Below are 25,315 nucleotides of genomic sequence, written 5' to 3' on the forward strand. Positions count from 1 at the left end.
AACTGACGAAAGAATACAAAAATTTAATGGATAGCAAATTAAAAGGCTAATGTTTTCTATTTGTAAAAAATTCCCATAAATTTACTTGGGCTCAACACAGGAGTCCATAAGGTTAAAGTTGAATAAATTTTACCTAAATTTCATAGTAATTCTTCCTAATTACATTCTATCCCTACTCTTTTAAAAAATTACACAAAATTCCTTCTTTTTGGTCACTTTCGAATACATCACATACGTTTTATACATCACGTAAAGTGATGTATCCAATCGATACAACACGTACAGTGATGTATCCGACCGATACATTGCGTATAGTGATGTATCAGAGAATAAGAGAGGGTAAGAATTTTTGTAATTTTTCAAATGATAGAAAATTTTAAGAAATATAGTAAAATAAGTTATGTATTTATGTAATTTTTCCCAAAGATAATTCAATCTAAACGAGAACTATCCACTATTTTGTCTTTGATTAAAAGGTTGAAGACATTAGTTTGTTATTTTAAAATTATTGTGAATTCTTTACAACCCCAAACTATAATAAAAGCTTTTTTTGGGGTTTCTCACTCATCGTCCGAGACTCTATTGAGCCAGACTAAATCCAAATCGCGCATTAGACTATAATAAAAGTTGTGTCTCATAATGATATATAATATAATAAAAGTTGTGTCTCATAATGATATATAATGTATTTGAAGAGTAACTATCTCACAAAGGTCACTCAACTATGAAGAATTAAAGTCATTCAATTTTATTTTGTATGAACAAAATCACTTTCCTCTTCTTTCTGATAGAAGGATGGCAAAGAACTGTCAAATATGTGCATTTAAACAAGAAATATAAGTGAAAAGTGCATCTAAGACTGACAAAACTAACTTACAACAAGAGTCCCTCCCCTTGGAAAAATTCACAACAGGAGGGATAAACAAAAGCTTACAAATCATCAAAAACCAAAAATTATACCAACAAGAAAGATTGAAAGAAAAAAAAAACTGCTAACTTCAAATCTGGTGTTAGAATTTTATTCTGGCTATACATCCCAACCATCCATCCGATAGTTAAATTCCGACTTCCGGTTGGTTATGCTTCCATACATTTCCGAGAATTTTTGAAGGCAACTGCTACGAAGGCCATAGTGAATCTGTGTGTTCTTGCTAATCGCGACACCAGTAAACTTTGAAGTATCGATTGCCCATGCAGGTTTCACGTATTCGACTGTATTTGAAGAGCTTGCGTTTGCGTACAAGTAGTTTAACAACACATCCTCACAGTTGAAAAGATTGTCTACTACTTCTCTACCTGCTGCTGCCTCTTTGCTCCAGTACATTTCAAAAGCCATTTTAGTGTCCATGAAGGCTGCTCCAGTCAGAATCATGTTATATCCATTGTGCTTCCGAGCGTGTTTCTCAGCCCTGTACTTCAACGGGCTACCATTTGCTAGTCGGGGGTAAAACCCTACAATTCGCTCAGGATGCTCACGCCATACCTTAAATCCTCGTTCAACGTCATCACATGGCATCATAATGTCGTCATCAAGCTCAAGAACAGCTCTTGTTTTAATGGAAGGGTCAACCTTGAATCGGTTATTTAGTGAGTTTCTCTCCTCTACTCTAATCCTTACGGGCACTGCAGAATCAAATTCACTCAATTCTGGAGGTTGTCCTTTATTCCACACTACAACAATCTCACGCACTGAAGAACATCTCGAGTAATGCTTGACATACATTTTCAAATTCCAGATCCGAGCATCGTAGGTCATTGTTAATAAAGTGAATTGAGAGTACTGACCTTGCAATGGGTAAGCTTCATGCGCGCCACTACCTCCATATATGTAATTAACTCCAGTACACATTAAGACCACAGTTACCAGAATTATTAAAGTAAGAACCAAGATTCCACTGCAGGTGTTTGGTTTTATTCTGGCACGGAGTGATGAGCTTGCTCTATTCAATTGGCTGCAGAATAGTCTCATTCTAGAATAGAACAAGCTTGACCGTTCCCAATCCAACGAAGCATCACTCCTCTTTCCAACATTATGTGGGCACCAACTTAGAGGAACTAAACCTTTAACAGCTCCAAGTAACACACCGAACAGTATAACCAGGGCGGCAACACCTAAGACTGATGCACAACCTAAATGAAACCGTCGACTTGCATCTCCTGAAGGCACTCGATCCCCATCCATAACTCCAACCCACTCTCCGGAGCTTAATTGTTGCACATCAAGATGATGGCTGCGGGCACCGTTCCAGGCATTTCTTCCCTTAATTGACTCTTTGAGGCCCATTGGGACTTCAACTTCTTTGAACTTATCAGTGGTCAAAACTTCTACTTTGAAGAGACGTACCCTCCGCCCGTATGTTTCACCATCGTCTTGGCCAACACGATAAAGATTACCATCAAATAAAAATGGTCGACCTCCATTTCGGGCTCCCATGCTCTTATCTGTGTTATAGATCGGATTTTTCTTATGTGGTCTCCAAGGACCAAGCGGTGACCTACTGTACCATATTTCCAACTGAGCATTATACTCTGCACCAATGCCACTATGATCTGAACCAAAGAGCCAGTATTTTCCATCATATGGAATGATAAATGAATCAACAAGAGGCTTTTTCATTATGATCTTTTCCAGTGTCCATTCCAAGGGAAAATTTACAGCTCGATAAAGACGAAGTTGCCCTTTTGCTCTGCCCTCGGGCAGCATATATATCTGTAGACAATAACACAATTGATAAAAATATTAATCACTAGTCGAAGCAAAATAGACCTAAATGTCAGCTGCAAGCAAGCAAAAATAATCGTTCCCAAGATTCATATTTGCTGGTAAGCAGCAATTCTTGCCATGAAAATTTTTAATGACTTAAGTATTTACCTTGTAAGGAAAGGAAAATGTAAGAGGACCAAATATTAATTAATACTCCCTCCGTTTCAATTTGTTTGTCTTATTTCATTTAAAAAAGAATGCCTCCATTCCTTTTTTGGCAACTCTTTAATTCTTTCCACATGACATGTTTAGAACCCCAAGATTAAAGGCTATTTTAGTACATTCTTCATATCTTTAGTTTAAGGCCACAAGATTCAAAAGTCTTCTTTACTTTCTTAAACACCGTGCCAAATCAAAACAAGACAAACAAATTGAAACAGAGGGAGTAGAAAATTGTGTATCTGTTGTATTTGGTGCTGTCCAAAAATAGCTTCAATATTGACATAATCAAGTCATATAAGAGCATAACCATCTATAGCATTACATGGTATCAGTACTGTGCAAAATTCTAGTACGATGACACAGAAAATCTTCGAGCTTTCTTCTACTGATAGAAGGTTCTATCAACTAATAAGTGTCTAGAACTATTTCGAATGTGAACGTTCACACATGCTATCATGAGCCCTGCACACATTACTCACTTATCCAGTGTTCGAATATCCTTCCCTTCCCTCCGGGCCCTCTTTTTCCACCCTCAACCTCGTTATTAAGATTTTTACACATCAAGTCTAGCGTTGTTGCGGATGGAATTGAGTTACATTGAATGCAAGTTGCTCATGGAAACAAGAACTTACATTGCCATTATATTCAAAGACATATGGATAGGACAGATGCCAGTCTTCATCCAAAGCTACACCTAACTGCTCCCATGATGCTCCCTTGTCAGTACTTCTCGCAACTCCAATATCCCCTTGCATTGTGATTGAATTCTTTGTTTCAAAGAACAGGTAAAAGACATCTCCCTGCATTATATAATCAAAACCTCAGATTAAGGATGTCTCACACCAGATCGGAATGCTAGAGAAATAAAAAATTTAGGTTACAAACCAAAAAATCAAGATCATGTAGGCACTAAAGTAGAGTAATCTAAATATTCCACCCCACTAACTGAAAATCTGGACCAGTCAGTTTAGCGAGTTCAAGATACCATATAGTTAAAGAAAAACAAGGGGACCCACTATTTTGAAGCTCATGAAATGCTGCTGTTTCGATATTGACTGGTCAACATTGGAGCATCACAACCTAAAAGAAGGATGAGGATTTAATGAGATAGAAACCTTGGGGTAAAGTGGTACAAGAAAGAGTTGAATACATTCGGCTATAATTTTAAACTTGGATACTTCTCCTGTTTATATTTTCCATATGCTCTAGGTATACTCACAGCAGGATAAAGGTAAAATATAGCCAAGGAAAGAGAAACAAGAAAGAGCCAAGGGAATATTGGTAAGAAACAAATATCATCTTTTCCCGTCCAAACTAATATATTCCCCCTCAACGCACATGCAGTAATTGAAAATGCTATTCATCCCTGCAGGATTCCTCAGCAAGGGGATAGTTTCATCGACAGATTTTGCGACGCCATCTACCAGCTCAAAACATTGCTATATGCTATAGCACACACAAGATTATAAATCATCCGTTCAGCGGTGATTAAACTGACAAGTTCCATAACGTCACATCAACTAACTTATAAGATGCTAATAACTATATAGGATTAATGTTAAGTCCTCATCCAGACGGGTCTCATCAGTGATACTCATCCATCATTTCACCAACTTGATTACATGACAAATAGAACTAAAGATGCTTCATTTTAATCCCATATATCATAAAATCTACAAACACAATTCTAGTAATTACTTACTACTCCCAGAAAATAATCAAGGAATTACAGATTACCTGAATATAAAGAAAGGGGTCGGCAACAAAATTACTGGAAAAAACAGCCCCAGAGGCTGAAGCACAGGTGATAACAGGATTGCCAACTGGCCATGCCGCACTCTTATCCCTCCATATATTCATCTGCCAAACATTAGCAGCCACAAAAGTCATATAACAATACATTCCAAGAAATCTATAAGCTTAAGCCTTAAAAAAGATCAAAACTTTGAGCAAAAATTTTCCAAAAATAATCACCAGGATTTGCACATTTCACAAATACCCGACACCCCAGAAGCTTAAAAGATCCATTTCAAACCAAAACAGTAACAAACTGAAATTTGAGCCAAAATGAAAGACTTAAAACTTTGAGCAAAAAGTTATAAAGTACACTCAACTCTAAGTGCAACCATCCAGAAATTTTCCAACAATATTCAAATCAATTACTAGGATTTTCCCATTTAACAAACACCCGATAATCCCGTAACCTCAAAAGATTCAAAATTCAAACCAAAACAGTACAAAACTGAAACTTTTGAGACAAAATGAAAGGCATAGGACTTTGAGCAAAAAGTTATAAAGTACACAACTCTTAGTGCAACCATCCAGAAATTTTCCAACAATATTCAAACTAATCACAAGGATTTGCCCATTAAACAAATACCCATCTAACCCAAAACCTCAAAAGATTCAAAATTCAAACACAAAACTGAAATCTGAGACAAAAATGAAACCCAACAAGAACAAGCAATTAACATCACCAGAAGCAAAAAAAAAAAAAACCCATTTACCCAAAATTCAGCATCAAACAAACAGAAGAACAAATCATTCAATATGAATACCAAAAAAAAAAGCTTACATCTTCAATAGGTTTGAGGGAAAAAGGAGAATCACCATAGAAAACACCAATAGACCAAGAACCCTCATCATCCTCCTTACATCCTGTAGAAGAAATACTCGCATGGACATTTGGGGTCATCATAAATCGAACATAAATCCCAGCAATCGAACCCAAAGCTACAAACGATACAAGTAAATACACAAACCCAGAAGAGCTAACACACGGATCATTCTTGCTCTTGTTATTGGGTCGGGTCCTCGTACCTGAAGTCCCTGAAACCACAATTGGGCTAGAACCCATTAACAACGAAGGTGAAAGATGTCGCCGGAAAGTATCTCCGGTCGCCGCCAGCGAGATCTCGTAGGCACGTGCTATGCACGTGATGTGAGAGAAAATTCAAAAAAAATAACCAACATTCAAGATTTTTTATCTTTTTTTTCGTGGATATTTCTGAATTGTACTCTTTTTGAAGAAAATTCAGAGAAAATTGTAGACTTTGAGGAGATTTGATTTGGTCTTTTGGTTGTGATTTCCTTTCTCTCTCTCTCTTTCTCAGTGTTTTGAAGGGAGTCGGTTTTTCTTGAATGGTGAGTTGTCTTTATTGTAATACTATAATATAATAATTAATTATTATTATTTTTTAAAGTAAAAAGTTCAAAAATATTTCTCTTAAGCATACAATATATCTTCTGGTCACTATTAAAAAAAAAAAAAATTATTCGGTATTGAAATCTTTAATTAAATTTGAATCGTACGATGTAGAACTAAATCTAAGGTGGCGCTTTCAATATAATTTGCTTCAAGATTCGAATTTGAGATTTGTGATTTTTAAATTTTTAAGATATTTTTCATTAATTTTCATCATTTTGTTGTTTCTATCTTCATTGACCATTTGATGGAAGTTAAATTAACAAAAATGGTGGCTGGTGAAGAAGAAGGAGAAAAAAAATTTAAAAATGAATTAAATAGGTCTTTCACACGCGATCAACGATTGTATTACATCCACTATGCCATGTAAGCAAAAAATGTCAAAATAACACAGCAAAATTCGACATGAAGTATCTAAAATGAATAAAGCCTAATTAAAGTGTTTAAGTGGAAGTTAGTGTCAACTTTAGAGGGTCACCGATGAGTTTAGCCTATTTACTTTGAAGCATTGTATGTTGTGATAATGGTGTTCAAATTAATTTGTGCCTATGTCGATTATAATATGAGATATTTGTTATTTTATGTTAGTATAGATATTAAGTAACTTTCTTTGATAAGATATCGAGTAATATTTTTCACTAAAAACTTTAATAACAAACCTATTACTTTTAGTCATCGGTGTAATTTGTTGACACGCCAAGTGTATGAATAACCTCAAAATATAATTAATATTGAAATTAAAAGATATTATTTTATGTTGTGGATATAATAACTTAGGATCTTTTTTTAAAATGTATGATTTGATTGTTTTCATGGTTGGAAATATTACTAAACACCATACAAACAGTTTCTCGATTCTCTTAAGGTAGAAGTAAAATTGTGTATACATTACATAAAATTTTAGTTGATATGTTATTGTTGTTATTATTATTATTATTATTATACCACGCAACATTAAAGCATTTATTGGCATAAAGCAATTAATCATTGGACACATTGTCATTACACTTAATCTTCTATTAATCCCCTCCACAAAACTAAATGTACACGTTTTATGTCCTATTATTTTATGTGTAGATAAAGGATAAGATCAAACAATTAATTAAGTGCACTTCAATCTCAAATTAATTTGAGATCAAATATATATTTTCTCAATATATTTTATATTAAGTTCATTTCTTTTCTAAAACACAATTATTTATTTACAATAGTAGTATCTTATTTGATATTATCAATTATGGTCATTTTCTCCTAAGTTAATTTGCCACAACCTTTGGGAAAAAGAAGTGTACTAATCTTTATAATAATAAAATGGAATATATTCTTCTTCTTAGTCATCGCCTATCAACTAATTGTTAATATCCAATGTATTATTGAAATTAATATAAGCAACTTGTTTATTTATTGATTGAGATCAATACAATATCCTTTAAGTTGATTTAATTCATAAAAGATGTAATTCTAGCACGAGTCATAATTTAAAATCCCTTTATTTTTTTGATTTTTTGCTCGATGTTTAGTATTTATATTGTGATTTGATTAAATGCGAATTCGCGCCAGAAAATTTTATATTAGAGAATAAAATATTCTCTAATAAAGGATATTTTATATTCAGCAAGGTTCGAACCCGACACTTCGATAATCACCCAACATTTGTTGCATCTTAATTTGATTGACCTATCAATTCTCATACAACGATAAAGCAAAACTTATTGCTATGACAAATATAACCCTTTTTCTCTTCAAAAATTATATAAATTAAGATGATAATATTTATAAAAGTATTTCTCAACTTGATGATTGTATGCAATTGCATATTAGGACAAATCAAGAATTACTAACGAGATGTGTATATATTGATTAGTTCTACAAAGTGGTGGTTAGACCGGCTATGTTATATGGGGCGGAGTGTTGGCCGGTTAAGGTCTCACAATCAAAAGATGAAAGTTGCCGAGATAAGAATGTTGAGATGGATGTGTGGGCATACTAGGAGCGACAAGATTAGAAATGAGGCTATTCGGGACAAGGTAGGAGTGACCTCAGTGGAAGACAAGATGCGGAAAATGCGACTAAGATGGTTTGGGCATGTGAAGAGGAGAGACACAGATGCCCCAGTGCGGAGGTGTGAGAGGTTGGCCATGAATGGTTTCAGAAGAGGTAGGGGTAGGCCGAAGAAGTATTGGGGAGAGGTGATTAGACAGGACGTGGCGTAGTTACAGCTTACCGAGGACATGATCTTAGATAGGAGGGTGTGGAGGACCCACATTAAGGTAGAAGGCTAGTACATAGTCTCGTTACTCTTCCTTATTAGTAGGCGCATTAGCGCACTGTAATTTCTTGTGCTCTGATTTCTGTTATTGTTATTATCTATTACTTTCTGTACTTTGATTACTCTATTTTATCCCTGTCGTTCTCATTATTTGCTTTCTCATATATGCCTTATCTAACCTCTTTTATGCTTTTATGCTTTTATTGAGTCGAGGGTCTTTCGGAAATAGCCGTCCTACCTTGGTAGGAGTCAGGTCTACGTACACTTTACCCTCTCCAAATCTCACGTTATGGGATTTCACTAGGTTGTTGTTGTTGTTCCTGAATTTTCGACACAAATTTAAATTAATTAAATTTTAAAATAGATTTCAAATATTGAGTAAAAAAATAAAAATGAGAAACGGAAAGAAAAAGTATTAGTTGGATTTAAAAGGTCTACCTAAAATAAAAAGTTCCTTATTCGCCAATTCTTTCCTCTTTAATAAGCTTTACATAATATAAATTATAAATTTAAATTAGTGGAATTTCACAGAATAGCATCATATATATATATATAATATAACATTTGTATTCCATAAATTGATGGCTAAATCATGGGCTTCAAAGTGTAATGTTTAATAATGAGGTGTGGTCCCTACTAATTTTTGAATTGACGATTGGGAGGTTTTTCCATTGTATTTTATTCCTATTTTAAATTTAGACTTAGATAGAATCATGTCATTTAAATTAAAATTTGTTGAAATATTTTGAGTCTTTTGACATACAAGGGCAGATTCAGAATTTTGAATTTTGAATTCTGATTCAGATAACAATTGGATAAGAAAGAGATAGTTTATACATATTTGGTGAGTTTATTATTGTTAATATAGAGTTTTGATCAAAATTATTTGATTCTCTCAAATTTATAATTTACGATACTGTATATGTTATTATTTTTCAAAGTGAAAACAATAAAGAAAAAAAAAACAAGACTTATTCAAATAGTTGTTGGACCACATAATTTTCAATCAAACTCTGGACAAAAGTTAGAATTCATATTATGAAAGTGATATTTACATTATCGATATCAAAATAACTTGTATCAATCAGATTCCAAAAATAAACAAGAATTTAATTTTGGAGAGAAATTAAAAAATCTTGAAAACCTTTTCTTGGGTATGATCACCCGATATTCGAACGGTAAAATTTATTCATCAAGTTAATTAGAATTCACAATAGCTAAAGTCCATTAAAAAAGGATCGCTCCTTATCTAGAGTTTTTTGATTTATATAGCTCAAGCTCAAAACATCAATAATCAGTGACGTAGTCACATATAAAGAAGGGTGATCAGCCGAATATTCTTTGACAAAAAATTATACTATATATATAAAAAATTATATAAAGTATATTAGTTAAAAAATATTGTCAATTTTAAACTCAAAAATTTTAATTAAAAATAAATGGACTTTATTTATCAAAAAGAGCATCCAGCGATGGCTGGAAACAAACTGGAATGTTATTGGAAAAAAGACATTAGTATTTTTTTATATTGACTTTAATATGCCATTTACCATTTTAGATTGGATTTATACAACTTCCCAAAGGCATCAAATGAGTTGTTCAGCAACATGGCTATGCACTTTTCAATCACAACATGACTACTGCATTCTTTCCGCTCCTCGTCTCAAATTATCTATCGTAATTTTAAATTATGTTAGCTATAATTATTCATATGTTGCTTAATCACAGGTCAAATAACTTTAAAAAGTAATAAAACATAAATAGATATTAATATTTGATTTCAGTCGATAACTATAAACACTCAAACTTTGAATATGCACATCTAGACACCTTAACTCGTTTTCACTCATGTGTCAATTAAACATACCAACTGATAAAATGATCATCTAGACCTCTCTAAAATTTATGTATCGCGTCAGTATCGAGTGTCCACGCGATACAATAAAAACAAATTGAAGTGTTTAGTTATAAGTATTGAAGTACACAATCTGTAGGATAGCAAAGCGTCTGATTTTAGGATTGAAACGTTATGATGCATAAATCATAAAGATTTTAATAAAACCTCTTATAGCTGAGTTGTTAGTTAGTATGCAAATTTACTGTAGATTACTATCTAATTATAATTTTGATACTTGACAAAACATTTTTTATTTCAAAACACTCACTGATATTTGATATGGTATGAACGTACAACACGTGTATATCTATTTATCTATATTATTTTTAAAGCATAAATAACAATATTGAACGATCAAAATAATCTTAAATATTGATCGATTTTTATATCCTTTTAGTCTAATTCTATTACTATATTTCTATTGGCTAATTTGTTTTTCTTTTTTAAAAGACATTAAAAATAGAGTTCTAACCAAATTCTACTTCTAAATTTTGGTTCCCAAACTACTAATTAACAGACCTTAACTATTCACTCCAAAAGAAAAAATATTGATCATATTTCCGATATATAACAAAGTAAAATTTTAATATATTCAACCGTCTAATTGGAGAAGCGAATTATCAGGTGAAATCAAACCCTCGCCAACAAAGTGAAGGTTCGGATAGCCAACTGACTTATCTATTAAGATTTTCTTATGAGCTCGAAGCTTCCTTCGTAACTCTATGGAATTTCTTCGTTCTAACTCTCACATATGCCTCATTTAAGAGGAAACCTCAAAGTGGCTCTATTTCACTATATCTCATCTTATATCTGACACCTCTAACATGGTAAGCTATTCTTTGTAAATCATACAATAATTATGTCTCGATTCAAAGTAAGTTAGGGTCAAAATTTTTTTCTATTCATATTAGTTCGTTTTAAGTGTAAAGTGTACTTAGATAAACACAGTCCAACATCTTTTGTATTGTAAAAGATTCAAATAACTAATTTATACCAATCATCAACCTACTGCATTTTCCCCCCTCTATTCAAACTTGAGACCAGCAATATGCCCAAAAACAGGCTACATGTCACTTGGAAATATCAAAGAAATGAAATTATTGAATGTGAAGCATAAGTAAAACTAAAAATAACCAAAGAGTTGAACACAAAATCAATATGTCCAGATAAAACATTGAAATCATTTTACAGTAAAGGTTCAATAACATTGATACTGAATCACCAAAAGAACTACAAAAACTCGAATTTGAACAACGATGAGCTAGAATTCCACGCTAATAAGACCACTATTTTCCGATACTATTCCACTTTCTAACGGGAAACAAACTTTCAGTATACTGATAAGCACTTACATGATTGAAGTGTAAAGTATCACTTACTTCATCAGGCAACTCGCGGATAACTTTAGTAGTTCGATGTACTAAGTTGTACATGACTACCTTCCCAGGAATAGTAAGCAATAAGACTGAATTATCATCCTTCTCTCCACGGATCACAGACAAAATGGAGTACATATATTGTACACCATATAATGCTTGCTTAGCCATCTCAGGAAATGTTGAAATTAATCGAGCAAGATGAACACGATACTTCACTGACCATTTCCAAGTATCTTTATCTAATTCAAGCACATTAAATTTCTTGGCATATCGGCTCTGAACCTGAATAAGATGCAAATGTCCACATGATTCACCAAAATACCTGATCTTTTCGTCAAAATCACCGTGAGGCCTTCGTGGCATACTTTTCATAACGACTTCCTCTGACTTAGCATCAAAGTGAACAGAGGAGCTTTCACCAAGCCAGTGAATTGCACCATTCCAAAACACCCCACTGTCAAAATGCGTAGTATAGTTTGCATAGAAACGACAACAAGATCTCCATGAGTCAGTACCTGGCACATAGACACTAATTTCGAGATCTCTAGAACCAAAAAAGAAACCTCGAAAAGTAGTACCTAAACGCTTTACACAATAAACTTTGTAGTAAGGTGGTTCTAAAGGATCAAACATCAGATAATATCCATAAATCAATTCATAATACTTAACATAAGGGTTCGGTAATGGATGATACTCGTTCTTTGCAGGATTGTAAACAAAACCGAGTTTGAGATCAGATACTTCATTTTTCGAGGTGATCACACACATTAACAAGCCATTGCAATATTGCGTAACCTTGACTGGAGATCCTGTTTTTGCAGCCATTTGGTCAAGGAGCGGAACAGGAGGGAGGCTTGTTACATTATCATTCAGCGTAACAGAGTCAATTCGTTGAAGATTGGTCAAATTATTATAGAAGTAGACACCGGAATGGGGGAGGGTATTGGATAATGCAAGAGTACGACAATGATTAAGCCTGAATTGCGTACGAGTAGTGATGTACAACCAAAGCTTGCATACTAGACCAAACCTGATGAGAGATCTTGCAGGCAAACGAAGTAGAATTTCAGATAAAAGATCAACATTTCCGAAGATGACATCCATCGAGGTAGTAACATGAAGTCTTTTATTCATTTGGCTCTCCTCCATCGTCAGTCTATGATAAACATCAAAATAGAATAACGAATCAGATTCAAACTCGAATAAAGACATGATATACACAAGCTAAGCATGATAAGTTATTCAACCCTGAAAAAGACTTCACTAGAACAAAAACAACTTTTAGCATCAATAAATTAAATATGCATATTAACAAAAAGCGCTAAAGCCTTTACCGGCATTAGTTAATCGTCATTGGATCCAAAGAGTGCTAAAATATAACTGTCACTAGTAATTGCTTCTAAAAAAATCATATTTAGTGGAAATTAAGTTATTGTCGTTCATTAATTGCCGTTAAAGATCATTTTTGGTGTAGTGCTCGTATATACAAAAGAATTTACTTGTTGGATCAAGTTGTAGCTCAACTGGATGTCGCCCATAATCTATGTTGCTCAGACTTTTCAAAATGGCAACGATTGAGTGTTAGATCCTCCAAAAATAGTGCATTTTTTTGAGAATCTTGTACTTGTTTGATGCTTTTCTGGAGAGTCTGAGCAACATAGACTATTATACCAATAAGCAAAATGAACCCAAACAATCCAAATGCAAGAATGATGTCCATTTCAAGCAAAGAAGCAGCAAGAAATGAGTAAACATTAGTGGTTGAAATAAAATTTATCTATTTGAAAACTACACAAACAAGTAATGTTATAAGCCGCAATAATTGACTATTCAAATTATTTAGAAGATAAATGAAAAAGTTATAGTCAACGAAACACTTGTTTGAATCTCGAAATTTAAAAGTGTAACATATAAATTGGTACATAGTGAGTAATATTTCACAAGACACACTTTCTTGCAAATAATAAAAGATGTCATTTTTGCATACCCCTTTTAGCATTTGATGAATCAAATAAGGGAAAATTGAATAAATTCATAAAGATTTAACAATGAACAAATTAATCTTACCAATCTGAGCAAAAACCCCAAAATTTATCTCATTGATATCAACAAGCAATAAAATTTTATGTGTGTGTGTGTGTTTTTTCTAATAAAAGGGAAACGAACAGAGAAATGGGAAACCCTACAAAGAGAAGACGTGGGTAAAAGAGGGAAAATAAAAAAAATAATATATATGGAATGTAAATTAAGACCCTTTTTTTTCATTTTTAAATTTATTGTTTTGAGTTTTCTACAATTAAAAAGAGTGGGAAAATGAAGATCTTTCTAAAGTCTAAATATATAGCGAATTAATTAATTATCTCACAAAATGAAATTAATGTTATGAATATTTGGTTATCAATGATTGAATGACTTGATGATATTATTAAAAAAAATGATTGTCAATTTTGTTGTAGCGTTGATGGTATATTTTTAAATGGAAATTACGCGAATAAGCAAATATATTCTAGTTAATATAGTTATAATTTAGGTAATTTATAATTTGTCATTAACATTTAGCATTAATTACATTTTAAGTTTGTATAATTCTCATGTTTGTATAATTTAATATGTATATCTTTTATATAATGTAATTTTGTATAATATAATTTGTTTAACTGTTTAAAGTTCAGATGTTTGTGTTTGTATAAATTCGTTATTTCGAATTTACACAAAAATAGCACAATTATACAAACTCACCAATGAATTATATAAACTCACGAATCATACAAATTCACCAATTATATAAATGAGACAGCTTAAACCATATCTCAATCCATAAATATTTAAACTATAGCTAAGAAGTATAATTAAGATACTTATAATAGTTTGTGAAATTTTTCCCACTTTTAATCATGTGGCATATTATTTTACGTTATTTAATGTACTAAAAGTGTATACAATAAATTGTTATTTTTTAATATAAGAGAACTAATAGTCTAAGTTCTTTTTATTTTTTTGATAATATAGAAAGTACATAAAAATTGCCTAGATTTCAGTAAACATGCCAAAGAGAATATGGTGAGCTGAAAAAGGTGAAAAAAGAGGAATGTGACGGTTTTAAAGGTACACAAAGTCGGTTTATAGTTATTACACTTTTTTGCCTCAAACGTGAATAAGGGCCAACTCGTCATGCATTTTCGTATATAGTGACGGACCTAAAAATTTTAATAAAGAGTTCAAAATTTAAAAAAGTAGATATATAAAGTAGTCTAAAGGGGTTCAATATTTAATATTTATATATAAAAAATTATTTCAATTATGTATAAATAATATAATTTTTTGTCAAAAAGAGTTTTCTAGCCACAATGTGGCTCCGCCCCTGTAGTTTCAAAAAAAGTGACGTAGACAATATAGTTTAATACAGGCATGATAAAAGTGAATATTTTGGCTCCAGTTATTACTATTTGAAGTCGTTCTAAAATTCAGAACTTATAAAGTTGAAATTTTGATTCCGCCTCTGAATGTGATAGTGTAAATTCATGTGAGAGGGACATGGGAAGAAAAAAGCTAGGTAGAACTCATGCTTTCATATGCTTGTGTAAGAATGAAGAAATATCAAAAGCCTCTTTTTTTTTTCTTTTTTTTTTCTTACTCAATTGCCTTCCATTGCACTCCTCTCTCTTTTTCTACTCATATATAAATATATTCACATCTAACTTCAGAAACATCCCTCCTATAGAAATATTTCACACAAAAAAAAACTAAATAATTATGTCTATAGATCAAGAATTCCCACAAGAATTACCAAATATCAAAGTAATTAATACTTCTTCTTGTGATGAAGATGAATATATTAATTGTCAAACTCCAAAATCTTCTCAATATTTGATCCCAAAAATTCTTAGTTGTCCACCAGCACCTAAGAAGATAAAAAGGGTGTCTTTTTCTTCATGTAAGAGGAAATTAATTGATGAATTCAAGTTTATTCAAGAGCAAGAAGAAATTGAGTCATTTTTCAGGTTTGTTAATGTAAATTCTTCTACCAAGAAAAGAAGAAGAAGAAGAAGATGTCTTGTGTAAATGATAAAAGATACAACTAACATTTTTACAAAAATTCATTGGCCTAGATGGAATAATTCTTCCTTTTTTGATTTCCCATTCAGAATTCGGTATCTGTTTTGAGTTCTTGACTAATTCAGATTCGTGCCCTTACATCAAAAGGAAAAAAAATGCTTTCATTTTCGAGGCTTGAATCTGAAACCTGTGATTTAGAATGGGGAATCTTGTTCATTCCGCGATGATCCTTGGTGGTTATATGATGCTAGAATTGAAGAAATTGTTGTATGTATTTTTCATACTTTTATTTTTAGATATGAAGAAGTTTGTAATGTTTTCAAGAATTCAGGCAAATTTGATCTGAATCTTGTACTATATAGTAAAAGTCAATGAAATGTTTACCCAATCTAATTGGTTTATATTTCCAATCTAAGAGAATTATTTTGTTGCGATTGATGTTTTGATGAATTCATTAGAATGATAAATTTTTTAATTTTTTTTTAGAATGACAAATTTTGACCTTGTCATGTTATGTTTTATTTATTCCCTAGTTCAGTAGCTCGTTAGAAGGAATTTATATGAGTTTAATTTATATTTTATCGATAATATACAAAAAAACATGTTATACAAAAAAATCGATAAACATATTAAAAATGAAATTTGTAGTCTTGAAATGTCAACTAGGGTAAATGTTATGCGCAGTAGGTAATGATGATGGTGGCTGATAATAGAATTAACGGTGGTAATTGATAAAACGGCTGCTAATAATATGGTGAATGATAGTAATAACTAATAATGACAATGACTGAATAATGATTAGCGATATATAGTAGTGATTAGTGATTGTTGTAGTAATAATGATTGATAAAATTATGATTGCAAATGATGATTAATAGTGTTGATGAGAATTCTTTGTGACTAGCAGCAATAGTAATTGTAGTTGAGGATCATGATGATCGTAAGCGATAGTAATTGTAAATGATGGAATAGTGGTTAAACATCATCTTTGCATAAATTCTTGAATGTATAACGCGTTAATGATATTAAGATTTTGATAAAGATATTAATCATTTATATTTATTAAGTGCATGTAAACTTTTTAAAAAATATAGTTAATGATTGAGATATGAATAATATATTTAATGATTGAAATGTTAATTATATATTAATATTCATACTTTCATTAGGTATAAACAAATATAGGAAAAATTCAAATTTCTAATTCCAACAAGTGGACTAGTCCAAATGTACACGTAGTAATTAAATAGGTGGAGATCATACTTATTTTCGTGTGATTAATTTAAATGATGGTCCAACACTCCAAGTAAACGTGGTGTATAGCTACTTAGCTAATTTTTTTCCTTTGAATTGACGTTGATTGTTCAAAAGTTTTGAAAATATTACTACAAGTTACGTATTGATTGATACTAATATCTGCAAAACTCAAATTATACGACTATGACTTTCAACACTCAAATTAAAGGCACATGCAGATGAAATCATATTTAATGCCTATGGTTTAATAATTTGTGGGAGTAAACCTCACCATTACGCATCCCTAAAATATATCAAAGAAAAAAAAAAGTGGACTACCAACTATTAGTTGAACAAAGATTAGTTTTAATATTAACTAATAATCAAAAAGTCACCTCTCATAAAGTAGCCTCCAAAAATGAGCTTACATCATAAGCTACTGTGATGGTAATTGGTATAAAGAGGAAAAAAACTAGAAAGAGTGTTCAGCTAATAAAGTAGATTGAGATCCAAACCAAATGAAATAACAAATAGTAATACACTAAAAAGAATAAGAACATCGGGATTATTAAATAATACTATATATCCTTGACCTTCACCCTCTTTTTATCTAGAGTCATGATCTTAGTAAACTGGAGTGGTATCATGGCATGTCTAATCACCTCTCTTTAATTCTTCTTCAGCCTACTTCTACCTATCTCCTAACTCATGTTAGGAGTCAACCTTTCACATTTTCGAACTATCTCAATCTTGTTTCCCTCGGCATATCCCACCACAGGCTCGCTTCCACCTTGCCCCATATGACTTAATACAAAACGTATTTAAGTAAAATTTCTTTCTTTTTGTTCCAGTCCAATGATCAAGTATTCCAAAACTAAAAAAACTTGCATAAAAGATGGAAGTTTTAAAGATCTATAAAATAAAAGGAGAAGACATCCAAAGAGTTTGACTGAAATAACTCCTACATCAACGGCAGCCAGACTGTCTTTACACCAAATATATGAAGAAAATAGTTTGTGCAGGGCTTAAACATGTCATCTGGCAACAAAATTCAATACATACAGATTATCCATCCATATTTTTCTACACATTTATGGTTGGTGCTTGGCAGGAACACTTGCCTGGAGTGAGCTGCAATTTAACCACTAACCGAGCATAAGTTGAGAAAATCAAATTATCAGCTTGATATGGAGAAACTGGCGGAAAATATTTGTTTCCACCAAAGAACTTCCTGCTCTCATGCAATTTAGACTTGCATAGGATCATGACTTTTGCTGTCTCAAATCTGACCAGTTCCTAGAGGCTGCCTCGAAGTATCACCTGAAGCCCAAGCTTGATAGTCCTTCACTAGCTGGATGCAAGAAACCCAGCGCATTAAAAGGCGAAATTTTCAATACAAAAGAGTGGAAGCCATCTTAAAGAGAGACTACTACTTGAAACAGTGATGTAAATTCTCACGTAGGTTAAGAATCACGATTTCTAAAAACAGGAAAGGTATAATTTTACAGCTAAACCCCAAAATTGGAAGTAATTGTAGAGTTCAGCTGATGTAATGTATAATCACACCCACGATATTCACAAACAACAACAGCATGGTAAATTATGTGAAAGAAAGGCAATTCACAGAAACTCAGAACTTCATCATAGTTAAGGTTTACATTGAGTTAGATTTTCTAGTACATACCTATCCACTCAGTTCTGGTTGATCAGGGTTACCTTCTGGTCGATATTTAACTTCAAAATCGGATAGAGAAAAAGCTTGTTCAATTAAGGGCATGCCTTCTGTTTTTGGTTAAATTTTTGTGCACTCACAAGGTATTGTTGATTGGTTCATTTTAGAGAACAATATTCTGTCATGGTCCAACTTATCTTACTTCTTCTAAATTCGGTTTCACCCCATAGATAAATTATTACGTTATTGGAAACGGAAACTATTATTTATTGCCATTTCCCCCTCCAATGCCGTAAAATTTATGCTAGAACTCAATTCATTGGGTTAAACACTAAAAAGAAACAGAAACCAAAGACGCCATTTTTTCGTATGGTAAATTTCACAACCAAACTCCTGTACCTAGTCGTATGATAAATCTCACAAACAAACTCCTGTACCTAGACGTCACGCAGTCACTTCTCCCACATTACCCTCTTGGTGACTCGAAGCCTCATCTTCATAGTTGCAGGTGGAGCAAGAAGGCCCTTCCCACTAGGCTATCTATCCCTTGTCAATCTTGGCACTATTTTCTGTCCCCTTTGTTTTTCTCTCTCCTTTATCTTTAACACCTATCTATCTATTTTCCTTAATTTTCTTATTAGGCAAAACTATCTTGAAGGGAAAAGAATTTTTTCTAGGAAGCACAGAAATTTACAAAAGAAGGCATGTCTAAACCGAATAAGTGCTTTAAAATAATAATGGAGAACATAAGATAAAGCGAAGGATGAAGGATATCCACATTAAAATATCAACTTTTGGTTAATCCAATCAGATGGTTGTTTTTCATCAATTAGAAGAACATGTTGATTCCGTACTTTACCTTAGTACTTTCAGGGAGTAGCAGCTACATGCCTCCCAATGCAGCCTCATATAGAGTTAGTACAACCAGATGACTATATTTGTTTGTGCCTGTTACTTATTGTAATGTTTTAATAATGACTTGTGATAATAGTAAAAGTTGTACAATTTTCCTTGGGTAGAAAAGATGAAAATGTGAGGAAGATGGTGATAAAGAAAAGGAAGTAACAATAGAACATAGTGAAAAATGAAGAGATACTAGTGTCAACTATAAAGTGACAAGGACAACAAGAAGATTAAACCATCTGTTAGTCTTTTCTGGAATTCAATTACCACCTTGATGGAAGGGACACTTTAGAGAGTTGGAGCAGGAAATGGCAAGAAACAATAGTTTAAAGGATTACAGTACAAGAATTTTATTTAACAGAAAGCGGACTGTCAAGATCAAGCTAAACGGACAATGAACGAACAAACCTGTGACATAAACCGAGGGAGCATGATCCTTAGTATCTGATCTAGGACCTGAGAACCAGTTGACTCGATTGCCTGCACTGGAATTGCTCGAAATGCAAAGGGAATTTCAATGTTAACCTGCATAAATAGCCAATCAAAACCGATGCAGACTAACCAATATTGTAATGTTTTCACTTTTATTGCAATACGGACAAACTTAGCTAATACCTCAATAACAGCATCTGAAGTGAGCTGCTGCAAAGGTGAGTCTCTTCGCTTGCTATCATAAGATATTTTGTTCACCATAGAAGCTGCATGCCCATACTAAATCAGTGTCAAAGCACTCCTGAAAAGAATTATGTAATAAAATTCAGAATTGAACACACAAACTTGACTTCAATCATGTTACATGATTACGTCAATTATCTATTTATCTTTGCAATGTTCACAACAGAAACCTCTTACCGACAGCTTATCAACACAAATTAGAATATAACTAGTGGAAGAATATGCAACATGTTAAAACTGCCGAACTTGACTTGAACTTATGGGGACATCAAGTTTTACTCCGAAGTCGATGCAGAAGCAATTATTCGTTAATTGACAATTGGAATCCTGGATTAACCTTACAACAAGAAAGATAGCTTATGCTGTAGTTGACAACTTTTGAGGAGGATGACAAATGCAACTATTTCAGGTATTACAGGAATAAAGGTAGTTAATGGTGCACTAAACTGACAGACAGCACTAAAGCATCCATCCTCTAAACAGGACTTTTTTCTCTTTTGACAAGCAGCAAGAGTAAGATTACATTGTAGTTCTCAAAATATCAGGGACCTCTAGTGCCTTTTCCATGGATCCAATATTAAAAGAGAAAACACATACTCCAATTTTATCTCTATTGTTTTACAAATGCCATGTCAGGAAAAAAGAGATTGATTGGATTTATGTAGACATTGATGAATAGTTAATAGGACTAAGAAAATCTTGCTATGGGCATTTCTTCACCAACATTTATTTCTTTGAAAAATTTGCTCCCACTTTTGACTCTTAGACAATTTATAACCAAACGCGAAAATACAACAGCCACTAAGAAGAATTTGCTCGCAGAAAGAAATACAGAAATATCCAAATCAAAGTGAGTCCAGCATCAAGTTGCATCCAGAAAAGGTAATCTGGTTTTAAACGCATTTTTTAACCTTTATGGATTAATACAAAACAAAAAGATCAAATCTCAGCATGACTGAACAAGTGCATAAAAATAAAAGTTCTTTGAATTCAACGATCACATATTCAATTTTTAAAAAGACCTGTGCACATATATTCGAAATGATAGAAATAGCACTAAAAAAAGACTACATACCATCAAATTTATCATTTTGAGCGACCACAATAGGAGATCCCTCAAGCTGAGAATCAAACAACAGAAACAATAACATGATTATATATAACCATAAATTACTAGAAATGTTAAACAGCTGGAAGATCAGTAATAAGTATAAGAAAAAGCAATATACTACCTTGCAAGACAACAACTTGATACAACTTCCATCAGGCTGCTCCTCAACTCTTACCAACAAAACAGGACATACTTCAAATGCAAAGAACTTGAACCTATACACGTAACACCTGAACGTACTATCATCCACTCGTTCAATCCTCTCTGCATCCAACACCGAGTACTGGCTCGCTGGCAAGCTCATATACTCCACTAAATCAACCCAAAAAAAAATTAGAACGTCGAAAATTCAACAAATAATAACAATATCAACATCCACTGCTTCAAATAATCAACCAACTTGGATTACACTTTGTGAAAATAGAGTTTACTTTTTTTCCCCTTATCTGCAACACCGACTACTTGCTCACAGGCAAGCTCAAATACTCCACTAAATCGACCAAAAAAAAGAAAGAAAAAAGTCACGAAATAAAAAACAATTTCAACAGGTTCTGCTTCAAATAATGAATCCTACTTGGATTATGATTTGTGAAATTAGATTTAACTACTTTTTTTCTTCCTTATCTCCAACACTGAGTACTTGCTCGCAGGCAAGCTCAAATACACGAATAAATCAACCAAAAACTAATTCAAAAAATAAGAAACACTCAACAAATAAAAACAATTTCAAGAATGAATCAACTTGAATTATATCTCGCCGTCAAGCTCAAACACAACACATGAAAGAAAATCAATATCGAAAGTCACTGCTTCAGAAATCAATCAAATTGGATTACATCTCACAGGGAAGCTCGAATGCTCAGCTAAATCAAATAATTAATCAACTTGGATTATATTTCGCCGGCAAGCACAAATAAACGAACAAATCAACCAAAAACTAATAAAAAATAGTAAAACTCAACAAATAAAAACAATATCAACATTCAAATCAACTTTGATTATACTTAGTAAAATTCGACTTAACTACTTAAAACAGTAAGAAAATGGAAAACCGAATGTTCGAGAGAACTTACTTAGCGGACGTTGAAGCTGCTTAACAGATAATGACTCTTTACGCCGGGAAATAAATCGAGCTTTAGGAGCAGAATCAGCAGTAATGCGGAGAGTACATTTTGACGAATCAACAGAGGAAAAGGTAGTAGAGAATCTAGGGTTTTTGTATTGGAAAGAAATGTAGCTTAGATTACTTAGCGAAGATGAAGCTGAGCTCAACGCCATGGAAAAGGAGATTTGGTTGATGAGAAGAGAAGAGTGTAAGGTGTGAGGTTAAAAGGATAAGTTCACGAGTGTTGTGAGGATTAGAATAAGACACCAAAGCGTATTTTAGCTTAACCACAAAAGGGGCAATTTAGTTTGTGTTGGGGCCAGATTAACGGATCAATTTAGCTCGATTATTTTTTAAAATTAAAATCAAATCAATTTCATTATTTTTAAAATTATCATAATCAAATCAAATCAAATAAAATATACCTCCATCAATTTAATTGTTATCAATTTCGATTTAATTCGATTATACATCATATATCCACATAATATTAATACAAAAGGAAAAGTTGTTCAACAAATATTAACAATATAGTTTGGGATAGGGAAGTTTGTTTATTTTTGGATTAATATTTTTATCGTTAATTATTATCAATTGGATCCAAAAAAAGGGTATTACATATTTGTATAGTTATATAAATATCTTATTTAAGTATTAAAATAAGTCATTTTTTTCAATACTTGTCACATAAAATGGGTGAGGTAATAAATATTTACTTTTAAGCATCTTACGAAGACATTGCAAGGAAAACCATATTGTAGGAATACCATTTACACAGATATAATTTACATTAATAATAAGGTAATTTAACAGTATTAGGAGTAATCAAAATTTAAAAATCCCATTAATAAGGGCAATATTTAGATATCAAAATTATTTTTCTTAGGAAGAAGTAATTTTCTGCAAATATGGACGCTGAATGATCTAACATTGGAATTATCAAAGGCGCATTTTAGCATCGTAAGAACCCCGTCAACAGGAAATATCTACACAACTTTAGAGGAGAAAAAACTATGTACTGGTTTTGGACTTTAGCAGCACATGACGCACTTAAACTTCACCCACCACCTAACCCGGCGCTAAATACACCGCCAATTTCAACTTATCAACAAAAAAAACTCAAATTCAATGACGAGAACTGAAAATCAAGCAAAATCAATGAAGAAAACTGGAAATTTTCATTCATAATAAACAGAGGATTAACAAAAGGATTAAGCTAAAAGCAAGCTAATTAAACTAATTTTACATCCACAAAATACTAATTTAAACCTTAACAGTAGCGCACAAAACCTAAAAATTAAGAGCTAGTGAATTTGGTAACAGCCTTAGTTCCTTCAGAAACAGCATGTTTAGCCAATTCACCAGGAAGAACAAGACGAACAGCAGTTTGAATTTCACGAGAAGTGATAGTAGGCTTTTTGTTATAACGAGCAAGACGAGATGATTCCTGTGCAAGTTTCTCAAAGATATCGTTGATGAAACTGTTCATTATACCCATAGCTTTGCTAGAAATACCGATATCTGGATGTACCTGCTTCAACACCTTGAAGATATAGATCTTGTAGGTTTCAACCGACTTCTTCGATCTCTTCTTCTTTTTGTCTCCGGCAGCTGCACCACCGTCCTTTGGTAGCTTCTTACCGGCTTTTGGCTTCTTCTCTGCCGGAGCTTTCTCGGCAACGGGAGTTTTTTCAGCTGCTGGTTTCTTCTCGGCGGGCTTTTTCTCGGCTTTTGGTGCCATTGTAGGAAGAAAAAGGGGAAATTGACAGATGCTTTGAAGTGAAAATTGGAAGGAATTTGGAAAGTTTTGTGGAGAGAATATGACGGGGGTTTGCTTTATATAGTAGTTTAGCCGGGAGTTGTGATTGGTTGAGGAGGAGTGACTTGGATCGTGAAGGATGGCCGTTGATCTTACTATTCAATCAACGGTAGTGATGAATAGTTTTGTGATCCGGGTCATTTTTTCTTGAACTCTACCTAGTATGCCCCCATTCTTATACTACGTATTTTGATAAATTCAAACTATACCTATGTTAGTTAATTAATTAATATATATTTATTTATCGGAATAATTTCTATTTTCATTTACGGGTAGTTTTAGGTGTAGTCCAATTTGACTTATAATAGAAAATTTCCAAATCATGGATCACGATAAATAAAGAAAAACAACTTATTAGTTTGGTTTATTAATCAAACAAACATATAAATAAATGAGAAAAAGTTTTTTGAGTTAAGTTTTTTCGATTATGACTTATTATTTAATCCCAAGTGACTCACTTGTTTTGAAATATTGGGTTCATTGTCAGGTAATTGTTTATAACCAATCCCTCACACTTATGCACTGGGGTATTTATTTATTTTCTTCTCATATGCTTGAAGTTTATCGCATCTTTGTCTAGAGGTAACTCTTATCTTTTTTTGAATATTTTTATTTTTTAATCATATCTTTCCTTATATGGCCATACAACCATCATAACATCCTCATCTATGCAACTTTTCATCTTCTTCTGAACATGAAAAATTCTTGTCTAGCTAATATTCTGCCCCAATACATATATTTATTTATATCAAAATTAAACCTTTTTTCTCATCTAAATAGATTTTAATCATCAAGGTCTTGAATAAAGTCCTAATATCATTAAGAGGTATAAAACGTCACTCCTAAATAAATCTTGCGCTGCACAATTTAAATTTAATCAAAATTTCAATGCAAATTTTGAACACTAAGCGAAAAATCCAAAAAAGAGATCCAATGAAGTAGGTCCATACTTTTTTTTCAGTTGACTTATTTCAACTTGACAATAAGTATTTTAAGTGCATCCGAAGTGTTCACAAAGTGCTAGGACAAAGTTTATATATTATTCCTCAACCTCAAGTCTTG

The 25,315-nt window shown here is 32.6% G+C and overlaps 4 protein-coding genes across 6 annotated transcripts; all 4 read right to left on the minus strand.

Moving 5' to 3' along the window:
• Nucleotides 1-788: 788 nt before the first annotated feature.
• On the minus strand, nt 789-6,081 carry LOC129881095 (glucosamine inositolphosphorylceramide transferase 1-like). 3 transcript variants are annotated; one of them, XM_055955441.1, is made up of 5 exons: nt 5,537-5,625; nt 4,664-4,786; nt 3,943-4,006; nt 3,559-3,726; nt 789-2,710 (listed from the first exon to the last, which is right to left on the minus strand). In XM_055955441.1, exons 3-5 carry the CDS (start codon nt 3,955-3,957, stop codon nt 1,028-1,030), a joined length of 1,866 nt encoding a protein of 621 aa, XP_055811416.1. In that variant the 5' UTR covers nt 3,958-4,006; nt 4,664-4,786; nt 5,537-5,625; the 3' UTR covers nt 789-1,027. The 3 variants fall into 3 exon arrangements, with proteins under 3 accessions (XP_055811416.1, XP_055811414.1, XP_055811415.1); XM_055955439.1 differs by lacking the exon at nt 3,943-4,006 and having other exon boundaries at nt 5,502-6,081; XM_055955440.1 differs by lacking the exon at nt 3,943-4,006.
• Nucleotides 6,082-11,438: 5,357 nt separating this feature from the next.
• LOC129878842 (F-box protein At5g07610-like) lies at nt 11,439-13,865 on the minus strand. Its single transcript, XM_055953487.1, has 2 exons — nt 13,744-13,865; nt 11,439-12,832 (listed from the first exon to the last, which is right to left on the minus strand). Exon 2 carries the CDS (start codon nt 12,823-12,825, stop codon nt 11,584-11,586), a length of 1,242 nt encoding a protein of 413 aa, XP_055809462.1. The 5' UTR covers nt 12,826-12,832; nt 13,744-13,865; the 3' UTR covers nt 11,439-11,583.
• A 3,967-nt stretch (nt 13,866-17,832) lies between these two features.
• On the minus strand, nt 17,833-22,676 carry LOC129881098 (uncharacterized). The gene is made up of 6 exons (XM_055955443.1): nt 22,403-22,676; nt 21,451-21,641; nt 21,294-21,339; nt 20,159-20,241; nt 19,952-20,068; nt 17,833-18,319 (listed from the first exon to the last, which is right to left on the minus strand). Exons 1-6 carry the CDS (start codon nt 22,605-22,607, stop codon nt 18,248-18,250), a joined length of 714 nt encoding a protein of 237 aa, XP_055811418.1. The 5' UTR covers nt 22,608-22,676; the 3' UTR covers nt 17,833-18,247.
• A 917-nt stretch (nt 22,677-23,593) lies between these two features.
• LOC129881099 (histone H2B) lies at nt 23,594-24,252 on the minus strand. The gene has a single exon (XM_055955444.1). It carries the CDS (start codon nt 24,173-24,175, stop codon nt 23,732-23,734), a length of 444 nt encoding a protein of 147 aa, XP_055811419.1. The 5' UTR covers nt 24,176-24,252; the 3' UTR covers nt 23,594-23,731.
• Nucleotides 24,253-25,315: the final 1,063 nt, after the last annotated feature.

The sequence above is a fragment of the Solanum dulcamara genome, chromosome 2 (genome assembly GCF_947179165.1).
Source record: "Solanum dulcamara chromosome 2, daSolDulc1.2, whole genome shotgun sequence".
Taxonomy (NCBI): domain Eukaryota; kingdom Viridiplantae; phylum Streptophyta; class Magnoliopsida; order Solanales; family Solanaceae; genus Solanum; species Solanum dulcamara.